The sequence below is a fragment of the Stegostoma tigrinum genome, chromosome 30 (genome assembly GCF_030684315.1).
Source record: "Stegostoma tigrinum isolate sSteTig4 chromosome 30, sSteTig4.hap1, whole genome shotgun sequence".
In the NCBI taxonomy this organism is placed as follows: domain Eukaryota; kingdom Metazoa; phylum Chordata; class Chondrichthyes; order Orectolobiformes; family Stegostomatidae; genus Stegostoma; species Stegostoma tigrinum.
Genome location: NC_081383.1, coordinates 45,529,405 through 45,545,505, shown reverse-complemented (window position 1 = coordinate 45,545,505; position 16,101 = coordinate 45,529,405). Strand labels below are relative to the sequence as shown.

At 46.0% G+C, this 16,101-nt stretch overlaps 1 protein-coding gene across 4 annotated transcripts in view; it reads left to right on the top strand.

Moving 5' to 3' along the window:
• LOC125465999 (basic proline-rich protein-like) overlaps positions 1-16,101 on the top strand; it is a 42,631-nt gene that overhangs the window by 24,144 nt on the left and 2,386 nt on the right. For all 4 annotated transcript variants that reach the window (XM_048560074.2, XM_048560073.2, XM_048560072.2 and 1 more), the window contains one exon: positions 2,929-3,294. In XM_048560074.2, coding sequence (XP_048416031.2) covers positions 2,929-3,294 — 366 coding nt within the window. The remainder of the gene's footprint in view (positions 1-2,928; positions 3,295-16,101) is intronic.

The window sequence follows — 16,101 nt, the reverse complement described above, 5'->3', positions numbered from 1 at the left end:
GAGACAGTCACACACACAGTCACAGAGACAGAGTCACGCACACAGTCACACTCTTACACTATCACAGGGGCAGAGTCCCGCACACAGTCACACTCTTACACTGTCACAGGGGCAAAGTCACGCACACAGTCACAGAGACAGAGTCACGCACAGTCACATTCTCGCACTGTCACAGAGACAGTCACGCACACAGAGACAGAGTCACGCACACAGTCACACTCTTACACTATCACAGGGGCAAAGTCACGCACACAGTCACACTCTTACACTGTCACAGGGGCAAAGTCACGCACACAGTCACAGAGACAGAGTCACGCACAGTCACATTCTCGCACTGTCACAGAGACAGTCACGCACACAGAGACAGAGTCACGCACACAGTCACACTCTCACACTGTCACAGGGGCAGAGTCACGCACACAGTCACACTCTCACACTGTCACAGGGGCAGAGTCACGCACACAGTCACAGAGACAGAGTCACGCACACAGTCACAGGTATCAAATCATGCATGCTGTCACACAGTCACAGATGCAAATTCACAGTTCCTGTCACAGTCACAGGGATGGAGTCACACGCAGTGTCATGTTGTCACAGGGACTGAGTCATACACACTGTCATACACACTGTCACACAGTCACAGAGACAGAGACACTCACACAGTCACAGGGACAATCACACACACTGTAATAGAGACATTCAAAAACATTGTCACAGTGACTGACTCACAGCACAACACTTATTCAGTTAGATGCATTGTCACACCAACACCGTGACAGAGATGTGCACGTTCTCTCTGTGACAGTGACAGTCACATTATTGTCTTAATCCCACTAATGTATGGTTTGCACTGTTGTGTTGTTGTAATAAAACATCAGCCAGTTTCTTCATCCCTCTGCTTAAACCAAACAATGACATTTCCCCTCTTGCCCCAATGGTGTTATATTTGGGTGATGTGTTTGTCAGCTCAGGCTCGGTATCTGATGCCTTGCTTGTTAAATGGGTCTCTTTGTAACATTTTTGAGGGAAATGCCAAAGCAGCTTTTGTCAGGATCGAATCATCGTGCCCAACAACTTGGTATATAGGAAACATATTCACAAATGGTTGATGATACAATACAGGGAAATAATATAAACAATGTAGAATTTCACACAGTCACTGAAAATTTGGTGAAGTGGGCAGACAAGTGGCAGATGAGGTTCAATGCAGAGAGTGTGAGGCGATTTATTTGGGTAGGGAGAACATAAGGTATGCAATAAAAGGTACAATTAGAATGTGGGTGTAACAGCAGAGGGGCCTGGCAGTACATGAGTATCTGTCATAACTGGTGGCAGGACAGGTTGAGAGAGCAATATAGAAAGTGCAGAGTATCCCAGACTTGACTAACAGGAGTGCCGAATAAGAAGGGAAGGAAATTGTGCTAAACTTATATAAGACACTGGACTGTTTTCAGTCGGAGTGTTCTGTACAATTTCCAGGACTGCACTTACAGAAGAACATGAAGACAATGGAGAGAATCATAAAAACCCTACAGGAAACAGGCCATTTGGCCAATCAAGTCACACTGACCCTCTGAAGAACATCCCACTCCCTTATCCTATCCCTGTGACTCTGCATTTCCAATGCCCAACGCACCTACCTGCGCAGGTTTAGACTGAGGGTGGAAACCAGAGCACCTGGAAGAAACCCATGCAAACACAGGGAGAACATACAAACTCTACACACACAGTCACCCAGGATTGGAATCCAACTTGGGACCCTGGCACTGTGAAGCTGCAGTGCTGACCACTGAGCCAACATGCTGCCCTAATGCAGGGAAGACTGTGGAAGATGTTAATGAGAATGGTTGCAGGGATGAGGAACTTTAGTTACTTGGATAAATTGGAAAAGCTGGGGTGATTTTCCTTGGGGAAGAAAAAGTAAAGAGGAGATTGGATCAAGATGGTTCAAAATGCTGAGGGGTCTGAACCTGGTAGCTGGGGAGAAACTGTTCCCGCTCACAAAGAAATCAAGGATGTGAGATCACAGATTGAAAGTAATTGGTAAAAGAAGGAGAAATGATGTTTGGTAAGAGTTTATCCACGAACGAGTGGTTGGGGTCTGAAATGCAGTGCCTGCAAGTTTGATGGTGGCAAAGTCAATCAGGCTTTCCAATGTCTGAATGAAATGTTGTGGGAAAGATGGCACAGAGAGAAATGCTCATTCCATGAGCTGACACAGGCATAATGCGCCAACTGGCATCACTTTGCACTGTAATAGTTCTGAGACTTCACAAATGCCATTCTGAAACCTTGAGTAAGTCTGTACAATTGCTGTCAGTGCTGACCTGCTTATAACCAGGACTAGGCCCTGTGATTAGATCAATTCCCAGCAAACTAGAAAGAGCAGGAGTAATGCTGAGGCTGATTAAACATGTCACGAATGCGTGCACTGCTGCTGTTGCCGGAGATTCTCCTACCTTCCCTGCCTAGCTTTCCCTCCACGCCTGGCCTTCACTCTGTTCCTCACCCCTCCCACACTGGCCTCCCTTGGCCTATTCTCCCCTCCCCTGCCCAAGCACCCAGACTGGCCTCCCTAATTAAGCTCTAAGTGCCCACTTGCTGGAGTTGCTTTCCCTGTTTTAACATGGTCGCATCAGTGGGGTTTCTATGGCGAGATGTGCTGCAAACTAAGGAGAGAGTGGGAATGATTGTACATATCAGGTGCACTGACCCTCTTCAGATCCTTTGTTATTGGATCTTGCTGTCTGGGAATTTGTTGCAGTCTGACTATGTGACAGGAGGTAGTCCGAACTCACAGGGATTTTTCTCAATGGGGAGTAGCTCTTCACAGGCAGCAAGTTGAGGCTCTGTGCTCGTGGGTGTAGATAAACATTGGTAAAGGATTGCCAAATGTTCTGCATGTGACTGCAATCTCCTCTTTTGCAGCTGAGCCAGTCCACTGTCCATTATGAAGAGCTGTGTCTTTTTGTTCCCACAAAGGAGGTACAGAGCTCACCAACTCCTCACTCAAGTTTCTCAAGCTCTAATCTAGAGCCCTCAGACATTGCTCCTGACAGGTGGACTGCTAGCCTATCGACACAAGAGTCCAGTGGCCCTCGATTACCCCCAAGGGGAAATGGTCAAAAGCTGCCTCCTCTTCCACTTCCACGTCGAGTAGTCACTGATTCGAAACCAACACCAGAGACTAGAACCTCCTCTGGTGGTCAGCCTCCTCTGCTGCCAGCGAAGAGACTTTACCCACCATTCAGCCAGCTGACTGCCTTGTCCACGGAGCAGGATCCTCTACCTGCCGTAAGTACTGCTCACGTTTTATTCTCACATACAATTGGATTGACTCAGATATATGGTCTGGAACAGTTACCTCCTCTGGGGCTTTGATTGGGAACTTCAAATGGACAATTTGATGGTATTAGCAGGATCTTTCCAAAGTTAACTGGGGTAGACTGTTCACACATAAAGGGATGACTAGCAAGTAGGAGGCTTTCAAAAGTGAGATTCCGAGAGTTGAGGACAACGTGTTCCTGTTAGCACGAAGGGCAAGGCTGGTGGGTGAAGGAATCACTAGATAACTAGAGATATTGAGGCTCTGGTCAGCAATAAGAAGGAGGCATATGTCAGGTATAGACAGCTGGGATCAAGTGAGTCTCTTGAGGAGTATAAAGGGATAGGGGCATAGTTAAGAGGAAAATCAGGAGGGCAAAAACAGGACATGAGAGAACATTGGTAGATAAGGTTAAGAATAACCTAAAAAGATTCTATAAGATACATTAAGGGTAAGAGAGCAATTAGAGAGAGAGTAGGGCCCTCGGTGAGCAACAAGATTGTCCATGTGTGGAACCACAGAAAATGGGAGAGATAATAAACAAACATTTTGCATCAGTTTTTACTGTGGAGAAAGACATTGTAACTAGGAAACTCAGGGAAATAAACATTCATGGCTTGAAAACAGTCTATAGTACAGAAAAGGAAGTGCTGGAAGGTCTTAAAAGCATAAAGGGAGGTAAATCTCCAGCGCTTGATAAAGTGTAGCTCAGGACATTGTGGGAAGCTAGGGAAGAAATTGTGGAGCCCCGAAAGAGATATTTGTATCATCTACATCCATGGGTGAGATGCCAAAAGGTTGGAAAGTGGCTAATGTTATACCTTAGTTTACGAAGAGTTACAAGGAAAAGCCTTGGAAGTATAGACCAGTGAGTCTGATGTCAGTGGTGGGTAAGTTGTTGAAAGAGATTCTGAGATATCAGACTTCCTTGCAGTTGCAGAGACAAAGACTGATCAGGAATAGTCAGCATGGCTTTGTGAGCAGGAAGTCATATCTCACTAACTTTTTTGAATTCTTTGAGGATGTGACCAAGAAGATGGATGAAGGCAGAGCAGAAGGTGCTATTTACATTGACGTTAGGAAGGCTTTTGACAAGGATCCGCATTGTAGACTGGTTAGTAAAGTTAGATCACATGGCATCGTGGGAGAGCTAGCCAATTGGCTTGATGGTCAGAGATAGAGGGAGGTGGTGGAGGGCTGTTTCTCGGCCTGTGACAAACAGTATTCTGCAGAATCAGTACTGGTTCCACTATTATTTGTCATTTATATAAACTATTTGGATGAGTATACAGGAGGCATAGTTAGTAAATTTGTTAGTTAGTAAATGACACCAAAATTGGTGGTGTAGTGGACAGTGAAGGAGGTTATTTAAGATTACAATGGGATCTTGATCAGGTGGGCCAATGGACCAAGGATTGGCAAATAAAGTTTAATTTAGATAAATGCAAGGTGTTGCATTTTTGTAGAACAAATGCAGGCAGGACTTACACAGTTAATGCTAGAGCCCTGAAGAGTGTTGTTGAGCAGAGAGACCGAAGGGTTCAGGTGCATAGTTCCTTTAACATTGTATCACAGGAGGAAGGCTGGAAAGTTTGCCTTCATTTCTCAGATCATTGACTATAGGAGTTGGGATGGCTTGTTGCGGCTGTACAGGACACTGGTGAGGCCACTTTTGGTGTGTGGGATGACTCTATGGAGCTTTTTTGGGGGCCGACCTTGCCAAAGAGCTCAAGAAACTCCTGGATAATATTGGCTGTTTAGCTAGGTATAAAGTTGACCTCATATTCAGATGAAGGTAATATACATTCAGGCTAACCTTGAGCTTCCTACAGCCCCTCAGACCTTCTTAGATGAGTAGGGTTCCAGCAGTAAGCCTCCACCACAAGCATCCTTGAGAGTGGAGGTCTGGTAATTCCATCTCCCATCTCATTTCTATGTCGGCTCAGTGGGTGACAGGAATAGACTAGCAATCCAGATGCTCAAGCTAATGCTTTGGGGACATGGATCAAATCACAAAGCTGGTGGAACTTAAATTCAATTAATAAATATAAAATTGAATTTATTCTCAGTAATGGGTGTGGACCATGAAACTATTATCAATTGTCATAAAAACTCATCTGATTCACCAATATCCTTTAGGGAAGGAAATCTCTATCCCCATCTTATCCAGGCCCACAGTATTACAACTCACCCATAATTGCCTTCTGAAATAGCCAAGCGAGCCTCTCTGTTCGCGGAAAATAAGGGATGGGCAGCAAATGCCAGCCTTGCCAGCATTAACCACATCCCATGAAAGAATTGATTTTAAAAATGAAGTGAATTTTTCAGACATTTTATTTACCTCTGATGAAGAAGTCTTAGGAATTTTGGGACAGAGTGAATGGAGGGGGAAAAAATGCCCACATCCATTATCCAGCAATTTCAACATCGGAATGTGGGCAAAGCAAATTTATCTCAATCATTATTCCATGACAAATTCATATACCAACATTAAAGTTATTAAGGAATATTGATCCTTCCTGTATCACAGCATTTAAAATATGAAGAGCAATTTCCATTCCCACCTGAAATAACTGCACATAGGCCGGGTCCCATTGCAAAGACATCCTGTATGTACTAATGCACAGTACACTGCCTGGAGTCAGCAAGCTTAGAGTCAATTCTCAACTGAGGAGATTCTAATCTCCTGGATGTATATACATATAGGATAAAGTGAACAAAAGCAGTTGTGTAAATAGGTTTATTAATATTCTACTACCAGGAAAGACGCCCATGAAGCCAGGGAACCAGTGACAAGCAGAGCCCCGTAGGGCTCAAGGATCAAAGCAAAATTGAATTGGAAGGGGGAATAAAGCAATGCCCCCTTTCCCTAAAGGCATTGAGAGTATTGGTCAGAAGAAAGGGAGGCAGTTGGCAGAAATGACACCTTCCACAACCTGCTGCCTGGCCTTGTTAATGACCAGTTTGGCCAGGCCCAGGACCAGACCCCCAAGGAGATCCTCCAACCTGCCTGCTCCCCTCCCCACCAAGTGCCTAAAGATCAGGAGTGTGGGGCTGAAGTGCCACCAAAACCACAAAAGGAGGTCTTTGAGACAACTGAAGAGGGAGTGCAAGCACCCACACACGTAATGTAAAGGATCAATGCACCTGAACCCTTTGGTCTCTCTGCTCAAAAACACTCTCCAGGGCTCTACCATTAACTGTGTAAGTCCTTCCTACGTTTGCTCTACCAAAATGCAACACTTCACATTTATCTAAATTACATTGTCCACAGTGCCACAAAACAGACAGTTGGACTGGGAATCTGTGAACCACTGCAATCTGCGGTTACAAGGGACTGTTGCGTGCAAAACCCTCCACCCCAGATCCCCGAAGGAAAGATGGAGGACTCCTACATGGAGAACCCTCCACTTGGGATCTCCACCATCCAATGGCAAATGGGCACAACAGGATGTGCCAGGGCGGTGGGTGAAGAAGAGGAGGTGGATGGTGTGCAGCAGCAGTCTGTACAGGGCATTTCTAAAATCTATACTATCAGTGTTTTGGAGGGGTCTCAGTTTGTGAAGCACAGGCCCCCAGGGAAAGAATGGGATCTTTGGGCCAATGTGAAATTCTGATCAGGCAGGGGTACATGCAGATGGGATTCTGCCACATACCTGTGCATCCTCTAACTGGGTCTCAATGTTGGAGCCGAGCACTGCCGTTCTAAGGTGTTGGATGGCGGTGGCCAGAAGCTGGGCATCTACTGCGCCCCCTGCATTCCAATTCCTGCAGCAGCATCCAGCCCAGGCCCCTGCCACCTAGCATGCCCCTGACCCTGGTCACACCCACAGCCCCAGCCCTCCAGTCCACCAACCACTCGAACTCACAATTGTGGAGGTGCAGATTCCTTTACAATGGCTCTTTGACATTAGACGCTACTCCTGATAGAGGGTAGGCCCAGCACAAGTCAACCATGTCCCAGACAGTGATGATGTCTTGGTATAAGAAAGGCAGCGTCCTGAGGGCAACCTGCAAACACTTGTACTCGATAAACATGAGCTGCGTGTTGTAATTGAGGCTATGCACCTGGTGGATAAAATACTTTGCCAGGGTGCACCAGCTAGCAGGAGGCTCAACATAAAGGTATTGCTGCAAGCTCCGAAGGCAGAAAGTCACCACCTGGGTATGGACATCTCCTGTTATATCAGTCAGCCGAGGCTTTCGTGACTGGCCCAGGCTAACAAACACAATCAAGAGACTCATAGTTAACGAGGGTCCACCTGGTCTCAATTACTACACTACCATGGAGGCATATCACCATGGAAACAAACCCCTCGGTCCAACTTGTCCATGCCAGCAGGATTTTCCAAACTAATTAGTTCTACTTGCCTGTGTTTGGTCCATATTCTTCTAAACCTGTCCTATTCATGTCCCTGTCCAAAAGTCTTTCCAATGCTGTAAATATACCAGCCTCTGCAGCCTCCTCTGAGTTCATTTCATATACACACCAAGTTCTTTGTGAAACGGTTGCCTCTTGTGTCCCTTTTAAATATTTCCGCTCTCAACTTAAAATTATGCCCTCGAGGTTTGAAATCCCAACCCTAGGGTAAACACCTTTGTTATTTGCCCTCTCTAATGTCCTCATGATTTTACAAACCTGTATAAGGTCACCCCTCAACCGCCTAAGTTCCAGTGGAAAATGCCCTAGCCTATCCAGCATCGCCTTGTAACTCAAACCCTCCAGTCCAGGTAACATCCCTGTAAATCTTTTCTGTACCCTTTTCAACTTAATAAATTTCTCTCCGACAGCAGGACAACCTGAACTGTACACAGTACTCCAATATCTTGTACAGCTGCAATATGCCATTCCAACTGCTATACTCAATGATCTGAGCAATAAAGGCATGCATGCCAAACACCTTCTTCACTACTCTGTCTAACTATGATGCCAGTTTCAAGGACACAGCAAGCCAGGCAGCATCAAGGAGTAGGAAAGTTGACGTTGCGGGTCAGCGCCCTTCTGAAGAATTTCTTCAGCATTTCTAAAGAAGGTTCCCAAATCGAAACATCAGCATTCCTGCGCCTCTGATGCTGCCTGGCCTGTTGTGTTCATCCAGCTCCACATTGTGTTATCCCTGACTCCAGCTTCTGCAGTTCTGTCTATTCTATTCTATCTCATAGAATAGGAGAACCGCTTTCAGCCTGGACAAAACCTAGATTTAATGACAGGAAGCAATGAGCCATGAGATGAGATTTTTGGGGTTGGCTATTAGTTTTCCCCAAGTGTCAGTGCCTTTTAGCTATGTACAATGGGCTTGAATATTGGAATTGGACCAAATTTTCAAAATATCCTGTAACTCGCTGAACACAGAGTTTGTGCAAACAGAACTAATCAAAAGAAATTGGATGGACGTGCAATAGAGAAAAACTTGAATGGCAATGGGGTTCGAGCAGGTGAGTATGACTGACTCAATTGCTCCACATGAATTCATTGGCTTCCTACTGTGCAGTAAATAAGTCTTTGACAAAAAAAGTTCCATTTAAGCCTAATCTTCAACATAGGAAAATAGGATGTGAAAGTGGACACAAGCTGTTTATTCCTTCAAGACTGCAGTAGGGTTAGGGTCCAAGCCTGCCCTACCGTTCAATAAAGTCATGGCTAGCCCAGTTGTGGTCTCAGGTCTACTCTCCAGACCATTCCCCACACAACTGTTGAGTGCCTTGTCTATCTAAAATCTTGACCAAATTTAAGGAGCCATCCTCCACCATCTCGTGATGAAGAAAACCCCACACTCTCGCAATCACCTGAGACAAAATCTCCTCGTACTTCTTACTAAACTATGCCACCTAATTTTACTTTCCCTCATAAGAGGAAAGTGCCTCTACCGTGTCCACTCCCCTCAAGATCTTATATTATTCAATAGGATCCTTTCTTAGAGTCTTAGAGTCATACAGCACAGAAATAGACCCTTCAGCCCAACTCGTCCAAGCCAACCTGGTTTTCTAAACTGAACAAGTTTCATTTGCTCATGTCCCTCTAAACCTTTCTTATCCATGTACCTGTCCAGATGTCTCTTAAATGTTGAAATTGACTTGTGTCTGCCACGTTCTCTGGCAGCTCGTTCCACACACGCACTACCATCTGTGTGAAAATGTTGTCCCTGAGGTACCTTTTAAACCTTTCCCCTCTTGCCTTAAAACCTACGCCCTCTACCCTGGGGGAGAAATAACCTTTGCAATTCAGCTCATACAGGCTCCTCATGATTTTATAAACCTCTATAAGGTCACCCCTCGGCCTCCTCTGCTCCTGGGAAAAATTCCTCTTCTTCTCAGGGCCAAAGATGTTTAACCATTCCTCAAAGGTCCTTCATTGTAGGGAGGAGCTGAGTGAATCTTCTTTGGACTGTTACTAACACAGTTATAACCTTTTCAACTGAGAGCACAAAGCCTGTGCACAGTAGTCTAGATACTCTTCCACCAATGCTCTGTTCAGTTGCAGTAAAACTTTCTTATTTTTATACTCCAACTTCCTTATTTGCAAAAAATTGGGAAAGTTACTTAAAGGGAAAAGAGTGGATAGGCAACATCAAACATCTAAAGAGTACATGAAGGAACAGCAACAATTGTTCATTCCTGTGTGGCACAGAAATAAAATCAGAAAGAAGCCTCGATCATTGGCTAACCTTGGAAACTAGGGCTAGCACAGATCCAGGGAAGGGGCATACAAAATGGCCAAAAAAAAGCAATAGATCTGCGAATTGAGAGCAGTTTTGAATTAGGCAAAGAAGGACAAGGGGATTGACTAAGAGGAAAATAAAGTGCAGGAATAAACCTGCAAGGAACATGCAAACTGATTGCAAAAGTTGCCATGTGTATGCGAACAGAACAGGATTAGCCAAACAAATGCAGGTCTCTTATCATCAGAAAAATTGGAATTTATTATGAAGGTTTGCAACCTAAATCCTAAAGGAAGCAGCTGCAGAGATAGTGGGTGCATTGCTTGTAATTTTCTAAAAGTCCTTGGATTCTGGAGAAGTACCAGAGGATTGGAAAACTGTTTTATGCTCCCTACCCAAAAAGGGATGGGAGCAATAAGTGGTAACGAGATGCTGATTAGCCTAACATCCACTGTTGGAAAAGAATTGGAATTAATTATTAAGGAAATAATAGCCAAAGATTTGGAAAATGATAATCTAATCAAGCAGAGTCAGTACGACTTCATGAAAGTGAATTCATGTCTAACTCATATATCAAGGGGCAGCGTGGACTTGTTGGGCCGAGGGGCCTGTTTCCACACTGTAGTGAATCTAATCTAATCTAATTCATTAGAGCTTTTTGAGTAAGTCTCAACCAGAGTGGATACAGGGGAACCTGTGATGTGTCGCATTTGGACACACAGAAAGCATTCAACATAGTACCTCACAAAAGGTTAAATCATAAGAGCCCACGATGTTGGAGGTAGTACATTGGCATGGAGAGACAATTGCTTGATAGGCAGAAAACAGCAAGTGGGTCTCAGGGTCTCTTTTTCAGGTTGGCAGCCAGTAACAAGCAGCGTACCACAGGGATCAGTGCTGTGACTGCAACTATTAACAATATATACTAATGACTTGGAGGAAGGAAGTATAGCCAAACTTGCAGATACCACAGAAGTAGACGGAAAGTCAAATTTTGAGGGGGATACTATTTACAAAGAAGTATTAATTGGTTAATTAAGCAAGCAAAAAGTCGGCAAATGAAGTACAATGTGATAAAATATGAAGTTGTTCATTATGTAAGAGAAAGTAAAAGAACAGAATATTATTTGTATGGAGAAAATCTATAGAAAACTACAACAAAAAGAGACTTGGGGGAGACTTAGGCATGAAATGCAGAAAGCTAGCACACAGGGTGTGTGGCAGGTAATCAGGAAGGCAAATGCAATGTTTGCCCTTATTTTAAGCAGGTTGAAGCATAAGAGCATGGAACTGCAACTGTACAAGGTGCTGGGTAGAGCATATGTGGAGTACTGTGAACAGTTTCGGTCCCTTTATTTAAGGAAATATATTGTTTTATTGGAGGCAGTCCAGAGAAGGTTCACCAGGATGATCCTCAGTATGGAGGGATTGTCGTATGAGCAAAGGCTAAGCAGCCTGGGAGTCTATCCACTGGAGATTAGAAGAATCGGAGGTGATCTCATTGAAATATATATAGGATTCTTAAAGGGTTTGCCAGCGTGAGAGGATGTTTCTCCTCATGGGAGAATCAGGGATGGGGGGCATAGTCTCAGATTAAAGGGGAGGGGGCAATAAAAGGCTGAATGGCTTGCTTCTGCTCTTGTGTTCTATGTTTCCATGTTTCCTTACAATTAACACCAATGATCCATTCTTTTTTCCCTAATCACTTGGTGAACCCATATACTAACTTCATATGATTCGTGTTACAGCCCACTCCGATCCCCCTGTACGTCAAGAGTTCTACAATCTCTCTCCATGCGAATAGTATAATGATTTTTCTATTCCAAAGTGGACAATATCACATTTCCCAAAAATAAGCAGTAAAGTTACTACAGCAAACCAGTTCCAGTGAGCAGAACAAAACTCACCAAAACTAAAATAAAGTGCATGCAAGAGACACCACTCAGAAAGGGTTCAGAAAATATTTACAAGTATGTTGCCAGTGTTAGAGCGTTTGAAATACAGGGAGAGGCTGAAATGGCTGGGGTTATTTTCCCTGAAACATCGAGGTTGAGCAGTGACCTTATAGACATTTATAAAATTATGAGGGGCATGGGCAGGGTGAGTAGCCAAGTTCTTTTTCCCGTAATAGGGGTGTCCAAAACTAGAGGGCATAGGTTTAAGGTGAAAGGGGAAAGATTTAAAAGGGGTCTAAGGGATAACATTTTTTCATACAGAGGGTGGTGTGTGTATGGAACGAGCTGCCAGAGGAGGTGGTGGAGGCTGATACAATTTAAAGCCCTCTGAATGGGTATATGAACAGGAAGGATTTAGAGGGATATGGGCCAAATGCTGGCAAATGGGACTAGATCAGTTTAGGATATCTGGTCGGCATGGACTGGTTGGACTGAAGGGTATGTTTCTGTGCTGAATAACTCTGTGACTCTAACTGTCCCAAGCCCGGTAACAAAATTCAAACAATAGCATCCAAATAAACAAACCCAAATGAAACAAACCTGGAACTCAGGTTCACTTTAGATAAATGAAGGAGTTCATGTCCTACAGAGCCAGGAGGCTATGGGTTCAAGCCCCAATCTAGATGCTTGAGTGCCGAATGTATGCTTGAACTTTCCATGCTGTAAGGAGGAAGTGCTACACTCTCAGTGGTGCACAGTTTCCAATGAGATGTTAACTCTGTCCTATGGCGATGATGTTAAAGTTCCTGGTACACATTTGAAGACAGGCTCACTACATTGCTTCATCCAATTCTTATCCAGAAACAAATGATCTGGTCATTAAACACAAAAGCAAAATGCTGCAGATGCTGGAGATCTGAAATAAACATGGGAACAGCTGGAAACTTGAGTAGCAATGACAGTTTCTAGACAGAGAAGCCAAATGACAATGGCCTGAAAGATATCTTCCATTTCTCTCTCTGCACGATCTCCACTGCCTCCAGTTTCTGTTCTTACTATTTGTTCAACACCTCATCGCTCTTTGCGGGATCTTGCTGTGTAAAAATGCATCCGGTCATTGAATGGTTGCAGCACATTCAGCCAAAAATGTCAGGGTCGTCCCTCTGCAAGAGTGATTCAATCTATCCCACTTGCCCACCTTTACCATGTGTTTGTGCTCCTCTGATGCTGTTTGGCCTGCTGTGTTCATGCAGCTCCTATTATCTCAGGTTCTACGTATTTCTTCTGTTTCAATCTCCTGAAACAATACATTGGCCTCCATTGCCATCACAGAAACAGACTATCTGTCATCAGCACCCCGTTGTCGTTCAGCACTGCTATGTTGCTTAAAATTACAATGCTGGCAACTCTTCAGAAAGAATTTACTTAGCTGCAAAGTTCTTCAGGACATCCAATGGTTGTGTGAAGGCAACACTTTCTTTGAGAAGTCAGTGGGAAAAGTGATTTGGAGCAAAACACCGGCTGTAATCCTGTTGAGGAGAGGCCAAATGTTCTACTCCTCATATGTCCTTGTGTGAATACATTCTACCTGCTTCCCCCGTCCCCTCATTTGCTGAAATGATGTGGAGGTGCCAGTGTTGGACTGGGGTGGACAAAGTCAGAAGTTACATAACACCAGGTTAGAGCCTAGATAATAAAATGTGAGGCTGGATGAACACAGCAGGCCAAGCAGCATCTCAGGAGCACAAAAGCTGACGTTTCGGGCCTAGACCCTTCATCAGAGAGGGGGATGGGGGGAGGGAACTGGAATAAATAGGGAGAGAGGGGGAGGCGGACCGAAGATGGAGAGTAAAGAAGATAGGTGGAGAGGGTGTAGGTGGGGAGGTAGGGAGGGGATAGGTCAGTCCAGGGAAGACGGACAGGTCAAGGAGGTGGGATGAGGTTAGTAGGTAGCTGGGGGTGCGGCTTGGGGTGGGAGGAAGGGATGGGTGAGAGGAAGAACCGGTTAGGGAGGCAGAGACAGGTTGGACTGGTTTTGGGATGCAGTGGGTAGAGGGGAAGAGCTGGGCTGGTTGTGTGGTGCAGTGGGGGGAGGGGATGAACTGGGCTGGTTGAGGGATGCAGTGGGGGAAGGGGAGATTTTGAAACTGGTGAAGTCCACATTGATACCATATGGCTGCAGGGTTCCCAGGCGGAATATGAGTTGCTGTTCCTGCAACCTTCGGGTGGCATCATTGTGGCAGTGCAGGAGGCCCATGATGGACATGTCATCAAGAGAATGGGAGGGGGAGTGGAAATGGTTTGCGACTGGGAGGTGCAGTTGTTTGTTGCGAACTGAGCGGAGGTGTTCTGCAAAGCGGTCCCCAAGCCTCCGCTTGGTTTCCCCAATGTAGAGAAAGCCGCACCGGGTACAGTGGATGCAGTATACCACATTGGCAGATGTGCAGGTGAACCTCTGCTTAATGTGGAATGTCATCTTGGGGCCTGGGATGGGGGTGAGGGAGGAGGTGTGGGGACAAGTGTAGCATTTCCTGCGGTTGCAGGGGAAGGTGCCGGGTGTGGTGGGGTTGGAGGGCAGTGTGGAGCGAACAAGGGAGTCACGGAGAGAGTGGTCTCTCCGGAAAGCAGACAGGGGTGGGGATGGAAAAATGTCTTGGGTGGTGGGGTCGGATTGTAAATGGCGGAAGTGTCGGAGGATAATGCGTTGTATCCGGAGGTTGGTGGGGTGGTGTGTGAGAACGAGGGGGATCCTCTTGGGGCGGTTGTGGCGGGGGCGGGGTGTGAGGGATGTGTCGCGGGAAATGCGGGAGACACGGTCAAGGGCGTTCTCAGACACCTCCGACACTTCCGCCATTTACAATCCGACCCCACCACCCAAGACATTTTTCCATCCCCACCCCTGTCTGCTTTCCGGAGAGACCACTCTCTCCGTGACTCCCTTGTTCGCTCCACACTGACCTCCAACCCCACCACACCCGGCACCTTCCCCTGCAACCGCAGGAAATGCTACACTTGTCCCCACACCTCCTCCCTCACCCCCATCCCAGGCCCCAAGATGACATTCCACATTAAGCAGAGGTTCACCTGCACATCTGCCAATGTGGTATACTGCATCCACTGTACCCGGTGCGGCTTTCTCTACATTGGGGAAACCAAGCGGAGGCTTGGGGACCGCTTTGCAGAACACCTCCGCTCAGTTCGCAACAAACAACTGCACCTCCCAGTCGCAAACCATTTCCACTCCCCCTCCCATTCTCTTGATGACATGTCCATCATGGGCCTCCTGCACTGCCACAATGATGCCACCCGAAGGTTGCAGGAACAGCAACTCATATTCCGCCTGGGAACCCTGCAGCCATATGGTATCAATGTGGACTTCACCAGTTTCAAAATCTCCCCTTCCCCCACTGCATCCCTCAACCAGCCCAGTTCATCCCCTCCCCCCACTGCACCACACAACCAGCCCAGCTCTTCCCCTCTACCCACTGCATCCCAAAACCAGTCCAACCTGTCTCTGCCTCCCTAACCGGTTCTTCCTCTCACCCATCCCTTCCTCCCACCCCAAGCCGCACCCCCAGCTACCTACTAACCTCATCCCACCTCCTTGACCTGTCCGTCTTCCCTGGACTGACCTATCCCCTCCCTACCTCCCCACCTACACCCTCTCCACCTATCTTCTTTACTCTCCATCTTCGGTCCGCCTCCCCCTCTCTCCCTATTTATTCCAGTTCCCTCCCCCCATCCCCCTCTCTGATGAAGGGTCTAGGCCCGAAACGTCAGCTTTTGTGCTCCTGAGATGCTGCTTGGCCTGCTGTGTTCATCCAGCCTCACATTTTATTATCTTGGAATCTCCAGCATCTGCAGTTCCCATTATCTCTGATACCAGGTTAGAGCCTAACAGGTTTATTTGAAATCACAAGCTTTCATAACACAGCTCCTTCGTCAGGTGAACTATAACCTGGTGTCATGTGACTTCCGAATTTGCAGCAATGGTTAGAATTCAAAAATGTTTTCTTGGCCTGGTAGAGTTTGGAGAATTCTATCAGGTTCTGTACCACACAAAACTCTGCATTGGGTGAGGAGACCATTCAGGTGAAGCCGCGGGTGAGTAAACAGCAGCTTCAATAGCTGTGATAATGGGAACTGCAGATGCTGGAGAATCCGAGATATCAAATTGTAGAGCTGGATGAACACAGCAGGCCAAGCAGCATCTCAGGAGCGC